This window comes from Aythya fuligula, chromosome 1 (genome assembly GCF_009819795.1).
Source record: "Aythya fuligula isolate bAytFul2 chromosome 1, bAytFul2.pri, whole genome shotgun sequence".
Taxonomy (NCBI): Eukaryota; Metazoa; Chordata; class Aves; order Anseriformes; family Anatidae; genus Aythya; species Aythya fuligula.
In genome coordinates, this window is record NC_045559.1 from 54,284,556 (window position 1) to 54,303,153 (window position 18,598).

The 18,598-nt window shown below is 58.9% G+C and overlaps 1 protein-coding gene across 3 annotated transcripts; it reads left to right on the plus strand.

The window, feature by feature from the left end:
* The first annotated feature begins 1,544 nt into the window (after positions 1–1,544).
* On the plus strand, positions 1,545–18,249 carry PDGFB (platelet derived growth factor subunit B). 3 transcript variants are annotated; one of them, XM_032208092.1, is made up of 8 exons: positions 1,545–1,719; positions 6,226–7,124; positions 12,046–12,142; positions 14,217–14,300; positions 14,672–14,877; positions 16,262–16,403; positions 16,731–16,900; positions 18,065–18,249. In XM_032208092.1, exons 2-7 carry the CDS (start codon positions 7,035–7,037, stop codon positions 16,865–16,867), a joined length of 756 nt encoding a protein of 251 aa, XP_032063983.1. In that variant the 5' UTR covers positions 1,545–1,719; positions 6,226–7,034; the 3' UTR covers positions 16,868–16,900; positions 18,065–18,249. The 3 variants fall into 3 exon arrangements, with proteins under 3 accessions (XP_032063983.1, XP_032063984.1, XP_032063982.1); XM_032208093.1 differs by lacking the exon at positions 1,545–1,719 and adding an exon at positions 1,828–1,864; XM_032208091.1 differs by lacking the exon at positions 1,545–1,719 and having other exon boundaries at positions 6,059–7,124.
* Positions 18,250–18,598: the final 349 nt, after the last annotated feature.

The following is an 18,598-nucleotide window of genomic DNA, read 5'->3' on the forward strand; positions in this document are numbered from 1 at the left end:
TCCCTCCTCATCGTGCTGATGGGAAGGCCTTTTTTGTTGAAAGAGGAAAACAGATGAATAGATTCCCCTGACACCCAGCCTTATCAGGCATGAACCCAAGGGAGTCCCTTGTTTAAACATTGGGAGTGCATTGCTGGAGAACACCCCCCCCTCCCTCCCCTCCTGGCTTTTTTTTTTTTTTTTTTTTTTTTTTTTTTTTGGTTGGGTTGGGTGGTTTTTATTCTGCCTCTATTTGCTCTTTCTGAGCTGCTTTCTTCTGTGCCAGACCCACTCAGGGGATGCAGGAGGACGGTGAGGGTCCTACAAGCCCAAACACCAGGGCTGGATCAGCCCTCTGCAAGGGGAGAGCTTGGGGCTGAGGGTGGGAGCAGGCGGAGAGGCTGGGATGGAGCATGGGGACATCGGGGCCAGGACAGGAGGACACCGAAGTGGGAAGAAAAGTTTGCTCTCTCCTGACCTTAGGTCTCCCTCCTCTCCATGCATATCTAAGCCTTTGAGGCTAAAAAAGACCTGCTCCCTCCCTCCTTCCCCTACAGAAATAGAGGGTAGAGTCAAACTTGGAATTCCCCTCTGTCTCATCGCTGGAGAGACAGGGTCTCGCTGGTGATCTCACCCCGCCAGAAACCTTTCTGTGCACAGGGCTAGCGAGCACTGGAGAGAGAGGCCGGGAAGGAGGAGGGGAGTCATGGCAGGAAACCAAGAACACATCAGACACTCTAAATTTAGATCTTTTTATTCAGCTCGGACAATATTCCTTGATTTCTCATTGTTCGGCAGAGGGCAGAGGGCAGGGGATCTATTGAAAGGCTTTGTCCTGAGAGATGCCACTTTGTCTGGGCATACGGGGGCGGCGGAGCTGCACACAGGGCCGGGCAGGGGCATGTGTCCCACTGCTCCAGCCGGGGCGATGCTGGGGCATCTGCACAGCCCCATTACCCTCAGCACAAAGTCTGGGGCCCCCCCATGTCCCTCGTCACCTGCCCCATCCAGCCCCAGTGACCGGTCCCGGTGCCAGCGGGGTATCAGGCGCAGGGCGTGTAGGATAAATACACACCCGCTCTATACGTCTCGCTGCCTTTCCGGCACTGCAGCTCAAAGTCTATTTTTAAACTCCCTCCTTTATTACACACGCCAGCAGATAGCGACGGCCTGCCCGCCCCCATATCGCGGGTGCCGCTCTCCCTGCACGTCCCGGCGAGCACCCAGCACGGGGACGGGGCGCGGGGTGGGCAGTGGGCACCCACCCGCTCCTCTCCCCATCACCGGTGGGGTGTCCAGCCGTGCCCGTGCCCCTGTAAAGCAGAAACCACAAAGGGGTTTCATCCCAGTGTGTCAACGGGATCTCAGCCATGCTCTGAGCCTGGGGTTTACGGGAGGTAAAGGAGCTGAGGGCGCAGAATCGCCAAATCCACCTGCAGCCAGTGCGGGCACCTCCAACCCACTGCAGACCTCACGGGGCTCTCCATCCCCGCCCCGCGTTGCGCAGCGCTCGGGCACATTTCACTCTGCCCCACGAGCACCGTTAGCAGGTGAGGGGTGGGGGGGGAAGAGCCACTGGCTTTTGGTTTTCAAGCCCTCGTCTTCGTTTTACATCATGAGTCATGTTACGTTCTGAGCTGAGTAACTGCTGGGGCTATTTTTACTCCAGCTCGGCAAGCTTCCTTCTCGCTGCCACCGCCGCCGCTCGCCGCGGACCCAGGGGCAAAGGATGGGGACACGGTGAGTGGTGGGGGCTGCGGGGCTTGGGGTGGCGCGGGTGGGGAGGGGGCATGCCGCCCAGCTCCCTGAAACGGAGACGAAAATAGCCTCTGCCTCGTCAGAAATGACAGCTGACCCGCGATGCGCAGCGCACTCGCACACACACGTACGTTTGTATTTATTATCCTGTGAGAGAGGGGAAGGGGGGAGGGAGAGAAATTCCTTTCAGGTGCTATTCACCAGTCTGGAAAAATAAAGAAGGAAAGCAGAACATTTTTTCCTTTCATCAAAACAGGAAAGAGAGGGGGAATGGGGTGGGGAGCAGATCCATAGACATAATGGATGGTTGCCAGAGTAAGGAAATTGTTCCCTTCTACCCTAAACTTGGGGGAGGGGGGAGATATAGCTGGTGGTGCGAGCAGGGAAGGCTGCATCCCCTCCTCCCCACTGTATGCCTACGGGAAAGAGCTGGGAAATCAGCCCCCCTGGCTTTGCCTTCCCTCTTTGAATCCTGCTGGACCTGCAGACCCACAGGGATGGTAGTGCCTTTGCCTCCTCCTTCAGCCCAGGGCGCAGGGCAGCAGCTGCAGCCGGCACGAGCCCTCTCCCCTTTCCAGGCTCCGTGCTCTGCCCGATGGATGGATGTGTCTGCATGCTCATCCCCCTTCGTTTCTGTCATGTTTCTGCTGGGAAAGGGCGAGATGGTCGGCAAGGTGAGGGGCAGGGGGAGTTTCACCGCCACGGTGGAGAAGGAGAGGCACTGGAGGAAGCCTGGCAAGTGCCATCAGATGCCTGCTCGCCTGGTGACACCTTCCCCTGGGGTCAGGTTCTCTGTGAGAGCTTTACTCATCCTTGGAAAGCACTTTCCCTGCCAGTGCCAGGGGCGAGGAGGTGAATGATGCAAGCCCTCGATGCCCCGAGGCCCTGCCTTTCTCCAGCCCCAGATATAAACAGCAGGCCGCCCGCCTGTCTCTGTCTCCTTCCTTCGCTCCTCTTCCCCCTTCCTCCTGCCTTCCTCCCTGACTAAACTCAGCCCTCAGGAAGCCGAGGCAGCTCCCATGGCAGCCCCGGGGCCGTATGGAGCAGCTGCCCCCATCCTGATGGCCACTTTGGGGATAAACCTGAAGGAACCAGCCCCCGCGGTGCAAACCCAACGCACCTCCCGGGGCCACCAGGCGTAGAGCTTACTCTAGGTGCTCGTCACGGCTGCCCCCCTCCATTGACGGCTGCGGCAGCCCCAAGGAGGAGGTGTGGGGATTGCTCATCCTTCCCCTGAACCCGCAGCAGGCGCAACACCTAGGCTAGGTACGGCGAGTGGGCGGGCTGACTACACGCCGGCTGTCAACACCTCCTAATTTCTTTCCATTGATTGTTTTTCAAAGCGGAGGACTCATCACGGAGAGGCTGAGGCAACTCAGCTGTTCAGACTGAGTCTTGCTTTCCATTGTAAGCCCTGTTTTTCTTCCTACTCTTTCACAAGTCTGAAAAAAAAAAAAAAAGAAAAAAGAAAAAAAAAAGATATTGCCCCTCACGTCATGCTCCTGCGGATGGTGGCGAGTAGACCATTTTTAACACCAGCGTGAGATGAGGGCATGGCAGCCTTGCAGCAAGGAGCTGTGTGCCATCCTAGGACACGTGCTGCCCTCCTCCCTCGTGACAAGAAAATAGCCAAAGGGATGAGCTGTTCACAGGTTAGGGAGCTGCCGCGGCGGTGAAAGTGTTTTAATAAGAAACCCTGCTGCGGGCCCTTACAAAATCCCTGTTTTCATTGTGGTTTGCCTGAGGGGCCTTTGCCAGCTACCCCAGTTACATCTGGGCCTTGTCAATTTGCGATGCTCTGAGGGGATGTTTTTACGGTCCGGCCACTCCGTGTAGCCTTGAAACATCTTCCCACCATAACACCATGGCACCGGGCTTCAAACCCTTGTCCTGTGATATCTGTGACAACGATGACCTCCACCAGTGGGCCTGCAGGCCTCCACCCCACAGGCCACGTGAGGAGACGATGGAGTCATCCCCGTTAGATTTAGGGGCTCACAGGGTAGATCACAAACTAATTTCACACAAGCAAGAGACTAAGAGGAACACCCAGCCCAGGACGTGGTGGTTTGGAGTGTGTTGGGTTCAACACCAATGATCTCAGCGGTGTGAGGTTGGCACGGTCTGAATTTCAGTACCTCACTGGAGAAAAATCTGTCCCTATCTTAAAAGCAGAAGGAGCGAGGCAAAGTGGCTGAAGCCCGAGCGGCTCGCATATCGCCTTGCTCTATTTCCAGGCGGGGTCATAGGTAGATGATTAGTCAAATTCCAAACATCCTCTTCCTTGCCGTCTGGAGATTCGACGGGGATTAGCTTTTTGTTTCTGATGTCGAGCTTCTAAAAACTGCCCAGCATCATCCACATGAAAATAAATAACTCTATTTCTATCCCAGCTCGCACGTAACGTAGCCGGATATTAAAAAAAAAAAAAAGCACGTAGCCCCCCCCCAAAAAAAAGCAGGCCCTGCAGCAGCTCCTGTTCCTACCAAGCAAGAAAATTAGCAGCACTCCTCCCTGCTAGCGTGCTGCTGCATCCTTCTCTCCGCTGGTGCTAGATGTCCCTGCGGAGGAGCCTGCTCAGCCCTCCCACACGCAGGCTGTTCTGCCCTGGCAAGGCAGCCACTGAGGCATGGGGGACCCCCTGCACAGCCCGGATGAGGTGGTGGGGAGGCAGCTCAGCCTCCCTTTGCCCCTTATGGACTTTAATGGGGTCAGGGAGGTGCTGGTTTTGCCAACCCAAATCACCAGCATTCCCCCCGCAGCCCACTGAGGAGCTATGGTGCTCCTTGGGTTGGTGTCACCTGCAGCGAGGTGAGATGGACCCAGACCTTTCTAAAACCCTGTTTTTGGGGCCTTCTGCAGATTTCTGAGGAGCTTCAACCCCCAAGTAGATGTTAGGGCAGTATCTCCACCCCACTGGGGGGGCAGAGAGATGGCTGGCGGGCCAAGATGGAGAATGAGGGGAATTCTAAGAGTGTCTGGAGGAATTTGGGGTGGGACTGGGCTAGTGCAGCTGGAGCATCTGAGGTGAAGTCCTTGCTAAGGTGTCAGGCGACGGAAAAGGGAGCAGAGGTATGCATTGCATTTCCACTTCCTCCCACTTGAGCTTCAGAACTGGGACCGTGCCACTGCAGGCTCGGTTTGAGGGACTCCCAGGACACTCCTTATCTCCCCACTCACCCACCTCAGATAGCCCCGGCTTCAAGAGCTGGGGAAATCTGGTAGCTGTTCCTCATCCCTGGACACCTTGCAAGGTGCACAGGTGAGCACGGGCGCGAGACCGTGTGTTTCGGAGAGGGTTGGCTGCATGAGGCTCGCAGGCACCCAGAGAGTCTCAGAGAGCATGTGTGATGCTGCGAGATGAGGCCACCGCCGTGCCGGTGGGTGTACGCATGTGAGAGAGGAAGGGAGAGGGGGAGAGTGAAGGAGAAACACATGGACGCCCAGGGATGTGTGAATGAGACAAAATCCGCACGCAGCCGAGCACGCGAGCGGCTCGAGCAGAAGCCTGCGCGTAGCGCGGAGGAAGCAGGGGAAGATGCTTGGGATTCAGAGCCATCGCCTGCTGAGTGCCTGCGGTGCATGACAGTGCAGGAATGTGTCGGTGGAGACCAGGCTGCACAAAGGCGGTGCAGAAAAGCCCTCCTGGCCGTGCCCGCAGCAAGTGTGCGGCTCCACACCGGGAGATCGCCCATACGTACATGAGAGGGCGTGCGTACGTGTGTTTTTGCAATAGGATATGACTCTTTCTTGAACTCACCTGTTAGCAGCCTTCCCCTCCCCCCCCTCCCTCCCCGAGCAAATATCTGCTTGCTTAATTTCCCTTCAGCTGTTTATTACATTGCGGAGATAATCACACAGAAAAACACCTCCCGGTGCCACGTGCAACACCAGATTGCCTTGTAGCAACGTTTAAATTTCTCCGGCTTTTTTTTTTTTTCCTTTTTTTTTTTTTTTTTTCTCCCCTCTTTCTGCACACAAAGAGACGCAAGCTATTAAAGCCGTATCTCTCCCCGGAGCAAGTGTTGCGAGGGAAGGACGCGAGGCGAGCTGAGGAACAGGGGCTCCTGGCTGCAATAGCGAGAACCCGGGGCGAGAAAAAAAAAAAAACAAACTCCCGTGCTGGGAACTCCTCTCTTATCTCTGGCTGAGGAGGAAGGAATTTCTGTCCCCGTTCCTCACGCGATATCCAAGCCACTTTACAAGGAGCAGTATAGCGTTAGCCATTTTTAATTAATTAATCATTCAAATTAGCACACTTTTATTTTGTCAGCGAGGAGCTGCTGCTCCCTCGCTAGATTTTTCGCCTTGATACCCGGCCAAGAGGAGGATGGCAAGTTATGCTCCACCCATCTCTCCTTTATAAAAGCAGCAGCCCCGAGTGCCAGTTTAGTCTCTCTTCCAGCTCGCAGGCTAAAATACAGCTCCAGCGGCTCGCTCTGCTCCCGTTGCATTTCACCTTGTCGGTTTTCTCCTCTCTTGCTGCAGCAGGGTGCGGGAGGCGGCTGGGCTCTGAGGCTTGTCAAGGCACACGGGCGCAGTCTGGAGCAAAAGAAAAAGAAAAAAAAACACCAACAAAACAACAAAAAACCACCAAACCCAGGCGTTTGCTCTCACCTGTCTCCAAAACCAAAGCAAAACCTCGCGGCCAAGCCTGCTGCCGGCGTCGCAGAACAGGAGGCACCAAAGCCAGCGCTTAACCTAAGGGGAAGAAATCCAGCTTACAACTTTTCTCGGAGGAAACGAGAAGGCGCGAGGAAGAAAAAGAGAATTTGAAGAGAGAAAAAAAAAATAGAGACACCGAGGAAGATTTGATTTTTTTTTCTGGATTTGGCACCAAACTTTGGAAGAGTTGATTATTCTTGTTGTTGTTGTTACTCCGTGCGTATTTTTATTTTTTTCCCCCCTCTAAGAACACTGAGGCGTCGCTGCCCGTCCGCAGAAGCTTTTCTCCTCGGCCACGCATGCATTTGTGCAAGGAAGAAGAAGGAGAGGGGAAATAACATGCGGGCCACCTGGTAGAGGAGCAGCCACCGAGGCACCGCCGGCGGCACGGGGGGACGCGGACCCTCGGATGCCCGTCACCCGCCGGGACCGCGGCTCGTCCCCAGCCACCTTATGAGATAGCAAAGCGGCCCAGGAGCCACCCAGACCCTCCTCAGCCCCCTTCGCCCCTCTTCGCCCAGCTCCTGCAGCTCCGAGGGGCGATGGGGACGCGCGGAGCTTGAGGCCGGGTCGCCGCGGGGGGCTGGCTGTCAGCTCGCAGCTCTTCCCTGCCTTGCCGGGGCTCTCCGTCCATGTGCCCGCAGCCGGCGGGGCCTGAAGCCGGGATGAATTTCGGCGTGCTCTTGGCCTTCGTCCTCTCCCTGCCCCTGGCCAGCCTGGAGGTGAGTTGGCTCCATGCAGGTGCCCAAGGGGGGCTCGGGGCGAGCGGCGGAGCGGGGCCGGGGCGGGGCGAGGCGAGGCGGGGCCGCCTCATGGCGGGCAGCCCCCGGCCCTCCGCCTCCCCTCAGAGGGGCTCGGAGGGGCTGCCCCGACCCCTTTAGGGTGTCCTCTTGGGTTAGGGGGGAGGCTGGGAGCCGCGGTTGTTCCCCCAAATTGGTCGGCTGTGAGGGAAGGGGGTGGCGCTGCACCGGGGGTGAGGGGTGGGGAAGGGGGTGCTGTGAGGGGTGTAGCCGAGGGGGTGAGAAAAAAGGGAAAATAAAAGGGGTGCGGGGAGATTCTGGCTCAGGGATGGGTGCTGCACGCCATCGTGCCCCGCTGTCCCTGCCACACACGCTGCTGGGGGTGTAGGTGGGCACCGTGAAGGACAGACAGCAGTCCCCCACCTGGAGGGTGCAGCCACCTCTCCTCCCGCAGCCCGTTTTCCAGCCTTTCCCCTCCCAGAAGCGCAAACAGGGGAAAAAAAGAGCCGCAGGACCCCAAATCCTGCAGCCGGGATCCGCCATCCGATCGCAGGCAGAATTTAAGCAGGGTGTGAAGCCCCCTCGCAGCTCGCCACAGCGCTCAGGTCCCCACCGCAGCCCTACCCGAGGCGACGGAGCCGTGTGGCTCGGCTGCTGTTAGGGTCAGGAAACCTCCTCCCACCAAAACTTTCCTCCCTTTTGCATCGCGTCTGCCCCTTCCTTCCCCATTTTGGGGGAAGGCGGCGGGCGCGAAGCCTGGCATCTCCTCCTCACGGGCCTGCCTCGCCCTCACCCCCAGCCGCAAAGGGAAGCAGTTGGAGCCGCGGGCTGCCCGGTGGTTGGGTTGGTTTGGGGCAGAGGAGGGCATTTCCTCCCCGGGTGGCTTCTCCTGTGCTGCACCAAGCATCAGCTCTGGTTGGAAGATGGGGGGAGATGCCTCTGATCCCAGGGCGCTGCTGCAGTGGGCTGTAACCGCGTTAAAATGCCAGGCAGCCTGGTAGGGTTAGAGTTTGGGGGTTCTGGCTCCAGCCATGAGGTTTCTTGGGGGGAAGAGCAATATTCATCGTTTCACTGGGGAACCGAGAAGGTTTCCAGTCAAGCTGCTGCCTACAGCCAGTCCCCTCATCCAAGGGTGGCATGTCACCTCAGCACCAGGGGTACAGCATGCCCCTGATGGCGCTGCTGAACAGCAGGCATCCTCCAAAGGGGCTCTGCAGCCCTTCTAAAGGCGTGAAGGTCCCGGAGGAGGCTCGGCAGGAGCAGCAGCTCGCCCCGATCCGCAGCGACCTGAGCTGGAGTCTCCCGAGTCCCTCTCCCTCCTCCATCACACCCACCTGGAGCTGGAGGGCCCTGGAGCCCGTCCAGCGGGAGGGAGCGCGCGCCTCAGCGGGAAGGTATTTGCCAGTTGGGAAGCGGGGATGCGAAGCGATTTGCATTCACCCCGCGGGCTGCAATAGTTGCCTTGCAACATTTACAGAGATGATGGGCTGAGCCAGGCGTGGCTTTGCCTGGGTGAAGCCCTGTTGGCAGCGCTTTCTGGAATTCCCGAGGAATGGGGTGCGGCCGGGCGCTCGCTCACGGCCCCGCTGTGCCCCTTCCCGGTGGGAGCCTGCGGGGCGCCTGCAAGCATCGGGTAGGGGCAAGGACAGATCTGGGAAGCCAGGACGAATGGTAACCGGAGGGATGATGCTTTTGGGTGTCGGGAAGGGAGCGAGGAGGCAAGTGGCAGCGGGAGGGAAGGACAGCGGTTCCTGCGCTTCTGCTGGCACATGGCGGGCCGCCGCCTTGTAAAGGGGAAAGGAAAAATCAGGCTGTGTTTTAGGAATGTGGGCTAGGTCAAACCTTAGGTTTGAGGCTTTGAAGGAAGCAAAATGTCAGCTGTCACCTCGCGTGGAAGGGGTTCTTGTGAGGAGGGCTCTGTCTGCATGCGTCGTCCTCCGACAGCAGCCCCCGTGCTGTGTTCAGTGGTCGGTGCTGCCTGCCAGGCACTGCAGTGTCTCCCCATCAGCTTCAGCATTAAAAAATGCTATTTATATGATTTTTTAAAATTATGTTTTTTGCCTGGCTGATCACTCAAGGCCCCACTGCCGAGATGTCCTGCTGCGGTCGGCGTGGAGATGCTCAGGAAAATCCTCTCTCTCCTGGGCAGAGGAGTGGGTAGCTGGGTGCTGCCCTGCCCTCCTGGTGCGGTCCCACGTAGGTCTGTAGGCACAGCACCCGAAAAACAAGAGGGCTGGAGGAGCCCTCACCTTGGGAGCATCCTTGGCTGCTTTCTCCACCTCACCTCTGCTGCCAGGGGAGATGCTGCAGATCCTGCAGCTCTTGCCCACGAATCGGAGCTTTCAGCTCCCCCAGTGCTCGAAACCATACATCGGCAGAAAGCTCCAGAGCTGGTGGGGCTCGTGGCGAGGCTGATTTTGGGAGAGCACGCGTGCGTGGGGACGGTGACATAGGACGGCATGGGCTCGTGGGCCTCGCACCCACAACCTGCCTGGGGCTCCGCTGCCTGCTGCAGAGACGTGCCGTGGCACCAGGAGAAGGGAGGGGACGTCCCTGTGGGTGCAGTTCGGGGGAGAGCCAGGCACTGGGGGCAGAGGGAGGGAGGGAAAAACAAACTCGCTTTCTTCTAGGAATTCAGCGGCCTCGCAGGAATACGAGGCCAGGCCTTGGGGCACTTGACAGCCAGCCAGGAGTCCATTGAGACAAAAGTCTTCTTTGATCTGCCGCGCAGTTAAAAAAGAAAAAAAAAAAAAAAAAAAAAAAAAAAAAAAAGGGAGATTGTTAACCTGCATTAGACAAATAACCCCAGAAGAGCTGCTGAGCAGGAAAAGCACCAGCGGCTTGGGCTGTGCTGCCGGGGGTCCCCCCTCCTGCACCGCTCCCCCACCTTCTGACCCCATGGCACCCGCTGGAGGAGCCTGGTGGACCTCTGCTTCCCCACTGAGTGCCCCGAGCCTCCCAGCCCTGAGGCTGCTCTTCCAGAGGCCAAAGGGAGCAGGGACGAGCCGCAGCTCATGCCCGTGTAGCCGTCTCTTGGGCGCAGTTCTGCAGCGCGGGGGGGAAGGAAGGAGCTTCCCAGGCTTGCAGATGTCAGATGCAGAGCTGCGGCACAGACCCCGGGGAGGAGGACAGGCTTCTGAGCCGCGTGGGCTGCGGATACGCCGTAGCCATGCTGCTAGTATCTGCCACGGGAGAGAAATTGGCACCCGAAACGCTGCCGTGAGCAGGGAGCAGAGCTCGTTCCTGCGGGCGGTGCCCAGCAATGCAGCCCCCCGATCCCTGATTCCTCCCTGCTTCCCCCCTCCTCCCAACTCCCTGAGCAAGGTGACAGCTCCCGGCTCGTCTCCAGAGCCCCCGAGCCTCGTAACACCTGCCCACGCTCTCCCCCGGCGGGTGCCGGGGTTTAAAATAAAAAAAGTTCCATTTCCTACACGTATTAAGTGTCAGGAAGGAGCAGGGGCAGCCATGCACGGCGGCGCTGGCACGCAGATGCGCCGGGCTGACAGGTGCAAACGCCAAAACGCCTGCAGTTCGCCACCCAGCACCGGGTGCTCCCGCTTCTTCCTCACACCACGGGGGTCGTCAGGAGGCATCTTCATTTCGCAGCTCCTCAGCGGGCCCTGAACCGTGCGGGCTTCTCGCTCGCCGGGCGTTCGTCGCGGTGAGAACCCCCCGGTGCCTGAAAGCCAACGTGTGGCCACCCGCCCACTGCTTTGCCTCGCCTGGGAGCTGAAAGGAAATGCTCTGCGGGGAAGGGATGGCCGTAAGCCGGTGGGACCACACACGTGCCACCAAGTGCCCGTAAAAATAAAAAAACCCACAAGGAAAATCCCGGCGGGGTTCGGGAGCCAGCCAAGCTCTCCTCTCAGTTACAGGGCACGGCCTGGGGCTGCGCCTCCGGCGGCATCCCCCGCGCCCGGCTGAAAGAGCAGCTTTTCCGCATGAGTAGCCCTGAATGAAGAGAGCTAGGAGCTAAGCAAACACTCCGGCCAGCACTTCCCTCCGTCTCTTTCTCCAGCCTTTCGGAAGTAGGGTTTAATCAGCGCTTGCTTTCCCACACGACTCCTTTGTAGTCGCGCTAAGTGCTGCCACCGGGACCAATTCAAGGCAGGTGCCAGCGCCAGAGCCCCAAGGAGATGGATGGCGGTGCACCTGCCTGCGCAAACCCCGGCTTCGGCCCGCCCCCCGACGCGTACAAACCTTGTTCCTTCAGGTTTTTGGCACCCACACCCAGCGTCCCCCAAGCTCCCACGTGTTTTTTATTCGCCCCGCAGCCCCCAGCCCCCTTTCATCCCCTCCCGGCGGCGTTTGTGGTTTCACCGCGGGCTCGTAGCGGAGCAGCGAGCTCAGCTGCGAAGGTCAATCTTCCTCTCCACCCCCCCCCCCAGCTTGCTTTTTTTTTTTATTATTATTATTTTTAAAGAGTATGCAAATGCTGGGTATTATTGGGCCGCTGTGGTTTGAGAACACGCGCGCGCACACGCACACGCACACGCTCCTCTCACAAAGCCCGCGAGGGAGTTTCATAACAAGAGGGAAATATTGGGGAGGTTTGATCTGATAGCGCAAGGGAAGTCTGCGAAAACGCCTGTGCTGCAGGCAGCAGGAATGAGAGGCCACCTGGAGAAGCCATCCAGCACCGGGGGAGGAAGCCTTGCTGGCCGCTCGCATCACTTTCAGGGCTTCGCCGTGGAGCTCAGGCATTTACGGGCTTTTTTTTGGTCGACCAGCTGCTGCTCGGGTTTTGGGCTCCTGCTCTGGTGAGGGCACATCCTCCTCTGCTGGTTCTGTTGTGTGTCCCCCCGTGCACCTTGGGTTCCCCCCGCTCGCTCTCTGTGATGCATGGTTTGCAGATCACCCCTCTAACGCTGCTTTTTCTCCCTTTTTTCTTGTCGTCTGGCAGGGGGACCCCATACCCGAAGACATTTATGAGATCCTGGGTGGCGGCTCGGTGCGCTCCATCAGCGACCTCCAGCGCGCCCTGCGGATAGACTCCGTAGGTAAATCTCCTCTTCGCCAAACACTCCTCTTATTCCTCTTAACTCTTTGGGGGAGGTGGGGAGAAAGGGGCAGTCCGTTTTCCAGCGGCCACACTACCAGCAGACCCCACTGCAAACACAGGAGCCACTCAGGGGCCGAGACCGGCGCATTTACACCTTTAATCCCCGTGAAACCGAGGGGAGGGAGGCAAGTCGACGCCTTTTTGTGTCTCCTAACCTCAGGAGGCGAGGAAGCGCGAGGTGGACGCAGGCTGGCGGAGGAGAGGAGGGCCGAGCGGGTTGTCCCGTTGAGGGTTTAGCTCGCAGGAGAGGCCACGTGCCCGGGGAGCGAAGTCAGGCCTCGTGCCCCGAGATAAGAGCCCCGGGGGCTGCGGTGCCGCGGGGTCACTTGGCGCAGGGCGGCGAAGCGCCGAGGGGTCGGCACGTGTGGGAATTGGAGCACGCGCCACGGCGGCTGGGCCGGCCCAGGGATTTATTTATAAACGGTCTCTTCAGAGCAAATTCCTTTCTATTCTAACCCTGCTCCCGCCCGTCGTCGTCCCCCCGGCCCCCCCCCAGCCCAGCTCGCCTTCTCTCTCTCGTGTTTTGTCTGTTTGGAGCTTTGTAATCCTTGCCGAGACACTATCTACGGGGGAACAGAATTTCCTGCTTTTGTTTCCTATGCCAGTCCAACCACTGGCGCAGTCTCAAAAGCATTCCCGCTGCCTTTCAAAACGGCCCTGGAGGGGCAGGGGGGGGGGGTTGGAAAGCGAGGGGGAGGGCACCAGCTGCGTTCTGCTATTGTTTGCCTTCGAAAGAAAGAGGCGACGAGGCTCCCCAGCACCGCCACGGCCGCTCCCTGCCCTCGCCCCGCTCCCTCCTCCTCGCCCACCAGCCGCACAATGGGGCAATTTCCAAAATTAGCCCAGCCGGATTGTCCCAGGGCCGGTCCCCCCCCACCCCAAGCCTCTTCAGCGCCGACCCGGGGTGTAGAAGGACAACCTGGAGAGGGAGGGACCCGCTTTTCAATAGGAGATTTGTTTCGAGTCAACAGTTGTTGCTATTTTTTTTTTTTTCCCTCCCTCTCCTCTGGTGGCTTTAACCTTTGCGCAAAAGGCAGCCCCCACCCTCGCCTGACGGCGTGCCAGGCGCTGCAGGACGGAGGGGTGGGGGCGATGCGTGCAGCCCCTCATCTCCCACTGCCCAGGGAACAGATCCACCTCCATCAGGGCCACCAGCTGCCCTCAAGGCCGAGGAATGAAGCAGGGCTCCCTTGTCGGCTTGGAAAGCCTGGGGGTATGGCAGCAGGCTGCAGAGCTCACTGCAGGCCCCTGGTACACATCCCGCATCCTCCAGCGGCCGCTTGGGAGCTGAGAGCAACGTCCCTGCTCCCCCTGACAGCGGGGACAGGGCCGAGGAAGAGGGATGGGATGCGCTAGGTGTGGGAAGCCAGCTCCGCCGCGCATCTGATAAGCAGAGATCTTCCCCTGGCCCCAAATCCCCTGGAAGCGAGTTGCTCCCTGGCTGCTGACGTCCATTCGGCTTCCTTCAGCTGCGAAAGCCGGCCGCAGAAGGAAGGAGCTGGGGCTGGGTGGGAGCTATCTCCGCGCGCGGCCATTGTCCCCAGCTCCGGAGGGGCCGCGCGGCCGAGTGCTCCGTGGGGACCGCGGGCACTGCTCTGTTCAGCACTTCCTATGGGAAAAAGCCTCGGGGCGGGGGGGACCTGCACAGGGCCGGGCTCAGCGCTCGCTGCCTTCCTCCCCTGTTGCTCGTGGAGCTACCTTCCAGCTCCCGCGGTGCAGCAGAGGGGGAAAAGGGCCATTTCAGCCTCACTTCCAGTTCTGCTGCCCTAAAACTGACTCTGACACACAGGGGGTGAGGGCTGGGAGAGAGACCCATCACGTTCACGACAGGTTTATTCCTCTGAGCCGTGCGCTGAGCAAAGAGCAGCCCCCAAATCTCTGTGTCCCGGCACAGCCGTGGCCTTGCTGGTGGATTTCTACCTCGTGTGATATCCGGGGGGCATGGGCACAAGCGTCTGCCTTCTCCTCCTGCCTCTCCCCGCTGCTACCAGCTCGTGTCCTTCCCTTTGCAGAGGAGGACAGCTCCAGCCCGGACCTGAATGCGACTCATCCTGGTCCAAACCCCGCGTCCCTGGCTCGGGAGAGACGAAGCCTGGGTGGGTCTGGGGTGCTGCAGAGACGTGTGCGGGGGGCAGAGGTTGCTGTGCACGTGGAAGTGTGGACAGATGGGAAAAAGGGTCTGGGGCTCACGCGGGAGCTGGGTGTTAAACCCCAGCAGGGCAGGAGAGGGAGTCTGGAGCTCTGCAGGTTGCTCTGCTTTGGCTCAGCCCGCGGTGCTGAAGGGCTGTCACCTCCTGCCGCGGTGAGGAGCGTCGTGGCGAGGCTCCGGGTGGGTGGGCGACGGGGAGAGCAGGCTGCGTGTGTGTGGCAGAGCCGTGCAGGCTCTCTGCTTTTCCCACCGGAGGTGGCTGCAGCTGCTCAGCCCGTTTCATCCCCCCCCTCTCCTCTTTCTCCGGGCCCTCCGCAGACGCCCTGGCGGCGGCAGAGCCAGCTGTCCTCGCCGAGTGCAAGACGCGGGCGGTGGTCTTCGAGATCTCCCGCGCCATGGTGGACAGCACCAACGCCAACTTCGTGGTGTGGCCGCCCTGCGTGGAGGTGCAGCGCTGCTCCGGCTGCTGCAACAACCGCAACGTGCAGTGCCGCCCCACGCAGATCCGCGTCCGGCACGTCCAGGTGAGACAAAACGCCTCTCCCTCCTCCCGCAGAGCTCCCCACAAACCCCAAAATCCGTCGGGTCTCGGGTGCCGGGCTCGCACGGCTGCCTGGTCCCTGCTGCCTGCGTTGAAAAAGCTTCTCCTCTTTGCCCAGCTCCGCGGTTCCCTCCTGAGTGGGTCCAGCAGCGAGCAGGCACCTGATGGCAAACCTCCTGCTCTGCTCCTCCTGCCCGCCCCTCCGCTACTCCTGATCTTCTCACAGCTTCCTCCCAGACAGCTTGTTTAAAAATAATACTCATCCCGCGCTGATCCCCTGCCCGAGCCCTAAGAGAGACTCCCCCAGGCAGAGGTTGGCCGGGAGAGAGGTTGCGTTCACGCAGCCCTTTTCGTCAGGAAATTCCTTTCTCAGAAAAGCCGGGCTGAATGAGGGAAAAACGTGGTGGTGGGGGGGGGGAGCAGGAGTTGTTTTTGTGGAAAAAAGCGAGCGAGAGGTCAAAAGCCAGCCAGAAAAAGTGACCTGGAAATGGTTTCTTTGAGGACAGAGGTCTCCCCATTGTTTGGCTGGAAGTGTTTGTCTAGCGAGCAGCGTGTGGTCTGAAGCGTGTGGAGTGGGCTTTCAAGGAAAGATAAACAGCCCGGCCGCCGCGGTGCTGCCGAGGGATGCTGCTGGGGCAGTGGGTTTGGAGGAATCCAGCCCCGGAGGCGCAGCGGGGCCGGTATTTATAGCTCGCGGAGCACTTTCGGGGACTGTGGCGGCGTTAGATAAGGCGAACAGGGTCAGGCCCGGCCGCCGCTGGAGTGGGAGGACCCCCCTCGGCAGCGCGTGCCCTGCGGTGGGCTGCGGAGCCGGGAGCCTTCCCTCTGAGTCAGCACTGCTGGAGAGTCCGAGGGAATTTCCAGAGCGCCGCCTTCCCCCTGCAACACCCGGCTGAGGGCTTCAGCCCGGCGAGTTATTAAAGAGCTGGAGACAGATTCAGACAGGCCTGCTGAAGCGGTGTTTGCTCGCATCAAGCCCGAGCTGTTCTCCCTCTGCCCTTCCCGCGAGACCCTGCGGCAGTTCATTCTGGCGACGAACTCGGGTCCCCACCATCCTGAAGGAGGCCAGCACGCCCTGCACGCCCCCTGCTTCTGCGTGTGGGCAGCCACTCATCCCCTTCCCCAGCACCAACAAGCTAGGATCGGGGGAAACAAGCAGTCACATCCAAGCTTGCCTGCTTTAGGGCTTCTCTGTTCGTGTGTGCAAAATCAGCTCCCATACACACCACCCCCGGCCTTGAACCGTGCTCCATAAACTGCCTCCTGGCCCTTTAGGAAGGGAGCCAGCACGCACGGGTGCTGATTATTTTCACAGAGCCGGAGCCGCAGCCGCGCTCATCACTCGGCTGCGCCTCTCTTCCAAATAGGTGAACAAGATCGAGTTTGTCCAGAAGAAGCCAAAATTCAAGAAAGTCGTCGTGCCTTTGGAGGACCACGTGCAGTGCCGGTGCGAAGCGGTGTCCCGCCAGCCCCCCAGGAGCAGCCGGCCAGCGCCACGAGAGCAGAAACGTAAGGATTTGGGCACGCCGGGCGCAGAGGCAGGCGTGAGAAGAGAGGCTGGGGAAGAGGGGAGCGAGCCCTGTGCTGGCTTAAATCCTGAGGACGTTTCCCAGGGTGTCTGCCTGCCAGCAAAGGGCTGACAGCGAGGGAAAGGAAGGTGAGGGGTGAGGAGAAGGACATGCTGGGGAAAGGCAGAGGGCAGAGACTGCGGAGGGCAGAGGGCGAGAGAGAGAAAAACAGAAGATTGCAGAGCTCTTTGTTGATGGTGTGTGGGGAAAGGCATTTGGACGTGACCCGGTGTCCCCTCGCTGTACTCTCTCCCCTCTGTTTTGGCAGGCTTGTCACCGTCGTTCACCACAGCCGCCGTCTCGCAGAGGAAGCGGGTACGCCGGCCGCCGGCACAGAAGAGAAAACACAAGAAGTACAAGCATGTCAACGATAAGAAAGTGCTGAAAGAAATCCTCGTGGCATAGAAGTGCTGGCAGGGGAGAGAGAGCACAAAGCAGGTAACAGCGAGCTGCTCTCCCAGCAGGGAGAGGTGTTCCCCCGGGACAGGGCACCTCAGACACTTCCCGCAGCAGCTCGCTCACCCGGGTGTGAGAAAAGCAGGGCTGCAGGAGAGGGAAGGACACCGGGGCCCAACACGTGCACCCTATTTATGGCTTTATGGCTCTCTGCAGAGGCAGCGGGGTCACGCTGCAGCCCTGCCTTGATGTCAGGCTTCAGCCTCCCCTTTGCCTCCCTTAAAGGCAGACAGCAAGGCTGGCTTCTCTCTGCACCTAAATCCCCTCGGGATCCCTGTTATTCTTCTCTCCTGTGGAGCAGCTCCCGTTCTCCTTTCTCTATTGATTCTCCGTTGAAAGCAGAGAATTAATGTTGCTCTGGGGATCCCTTTTCCTTTTCTTTCATTAGCTGGGTTGGCAGAAAGACGGAAAAGCTGCAGTGCTTTTTGGTTCATCCCTCTCCGAGCAGGAAGCCCGCGCGCATAAGAAAGGTCATGCCAGGGGAGAGGAGAACTGGAATCTCGGGCAATAGATCTGGACTTTGTCAGGCCAGGGTCTGATTCTTCTCTCCCTGACTTGTGTAAACAGGAGGAGTTCCCTCAGCAGCAGAAGAATTTTACTGCTACAAGCAGAAGGAAAATAAGCACTGGTTCCTCATGAGAGAGGGAAAGGCGCAGAAAAGAAAGAAAGAGTAATGTGGGCACGGCACCCGGGGCTGAATTTGGAAGGAGGCAGAAAAGGAGGCTGAAAGCCCTGGCCTGTGACTGCAGCCCCAGCCCTGCCGCAGCTCATTTTGCATTCCCATCCCTCGCCTCAGGACAGGGAGATGACAGGCTTGTGCCCTGTGGCCTTGCAGGATCAGGGAACAAGGGGCACCAGTTTTGGGATTGTCATTCCCACGCTGAGCACCGCGAGGGCTCGGATCATCCCGGGATCCTCCCGGCCAGCCCACGGTTCCCAGGGTACGAGTGATGCAAACCCACGCGAATTTCAGCTCCGGCTCGAGCTGTCTGGGAGAAAAAATAGAGAAGGTCAAAAGCCCTCCCGTGCTTCTAATTTGGCACTCGAACACAAACATTTCCAGAGGAGAACAAGGGAGAGGATGGGAGCTGCAGGGGCAGAGGGTTACATACTCTAATGCCGTGCCTGTTTTTGTTTCGCTTCCAGGTTTATTTAATATATTTGCTGTATTGCCCCCATGGGGTCCTTGGAGTGATAACTTTTCCTCTTTGTCCGTCTGCCTCAACGACTGATTCAGGCGGCAAATGGTGCTTCCCTTTCCATCAGTGGACCTTCTCCCACCAAAGCCTCTCCCTCCTTTCATTTATTAGCGATATCAGTTTTTAGAAAAACAAAGAAAAAGAAAAAAAAGGACAAACACAGCATATATATATATAAATATATATATATATATGAGAAAAGAACAAAGTACAAAACTGAAACCGCGATCCCCGACAGCCACAAGACGCGACGAGGACAGGACAATGCCTTCCCTGCTCCAGGGGACGGGATGGAAAATGTGAAAAGGGAAGTGGGTCCAATTTCTTCCGAGGGGAGGAGAAAAAGAAACGGACGGAGGGAGGAAGGGGCATATTCCTCCTTCTCCTTGTGTTTCTGCCAAGGCTGGGGGGCCCGGCTGAGATCCACACTTGCACTGGACCTAGGCTTCGCCAACAGGCGGATCTCGGACTGCGAGCGGCG

What these genes read in the sequence shown, in the direction of transcription:
- PDGFB (XM_032208092.1), top strand. Translation starts at nt 7,035, where the DNA reads ATGTGCCCGCAGCCGGCGGGGCCTGAAGCCGGGATGAATTTCGGCGTG. An exon ending in CCTGCGGATAGACTCCGTAG is followed by an intron (nt 12,143 to 14,216) that starts GTAAATCTCCTC and finishes TTCCCTTTGCAG; the next exon opens with AGGAGGACAGCTCCAGCCCG. An exon ending in TCCGCGTCCGGCACGTCCAG is followed by an intron (nt 14,878 to 16,261) that starts GTGAGACAAAAC and finishes TCTTCCAAATAG; the next exon opens with GTGAACAAGATCGAGTTTGT.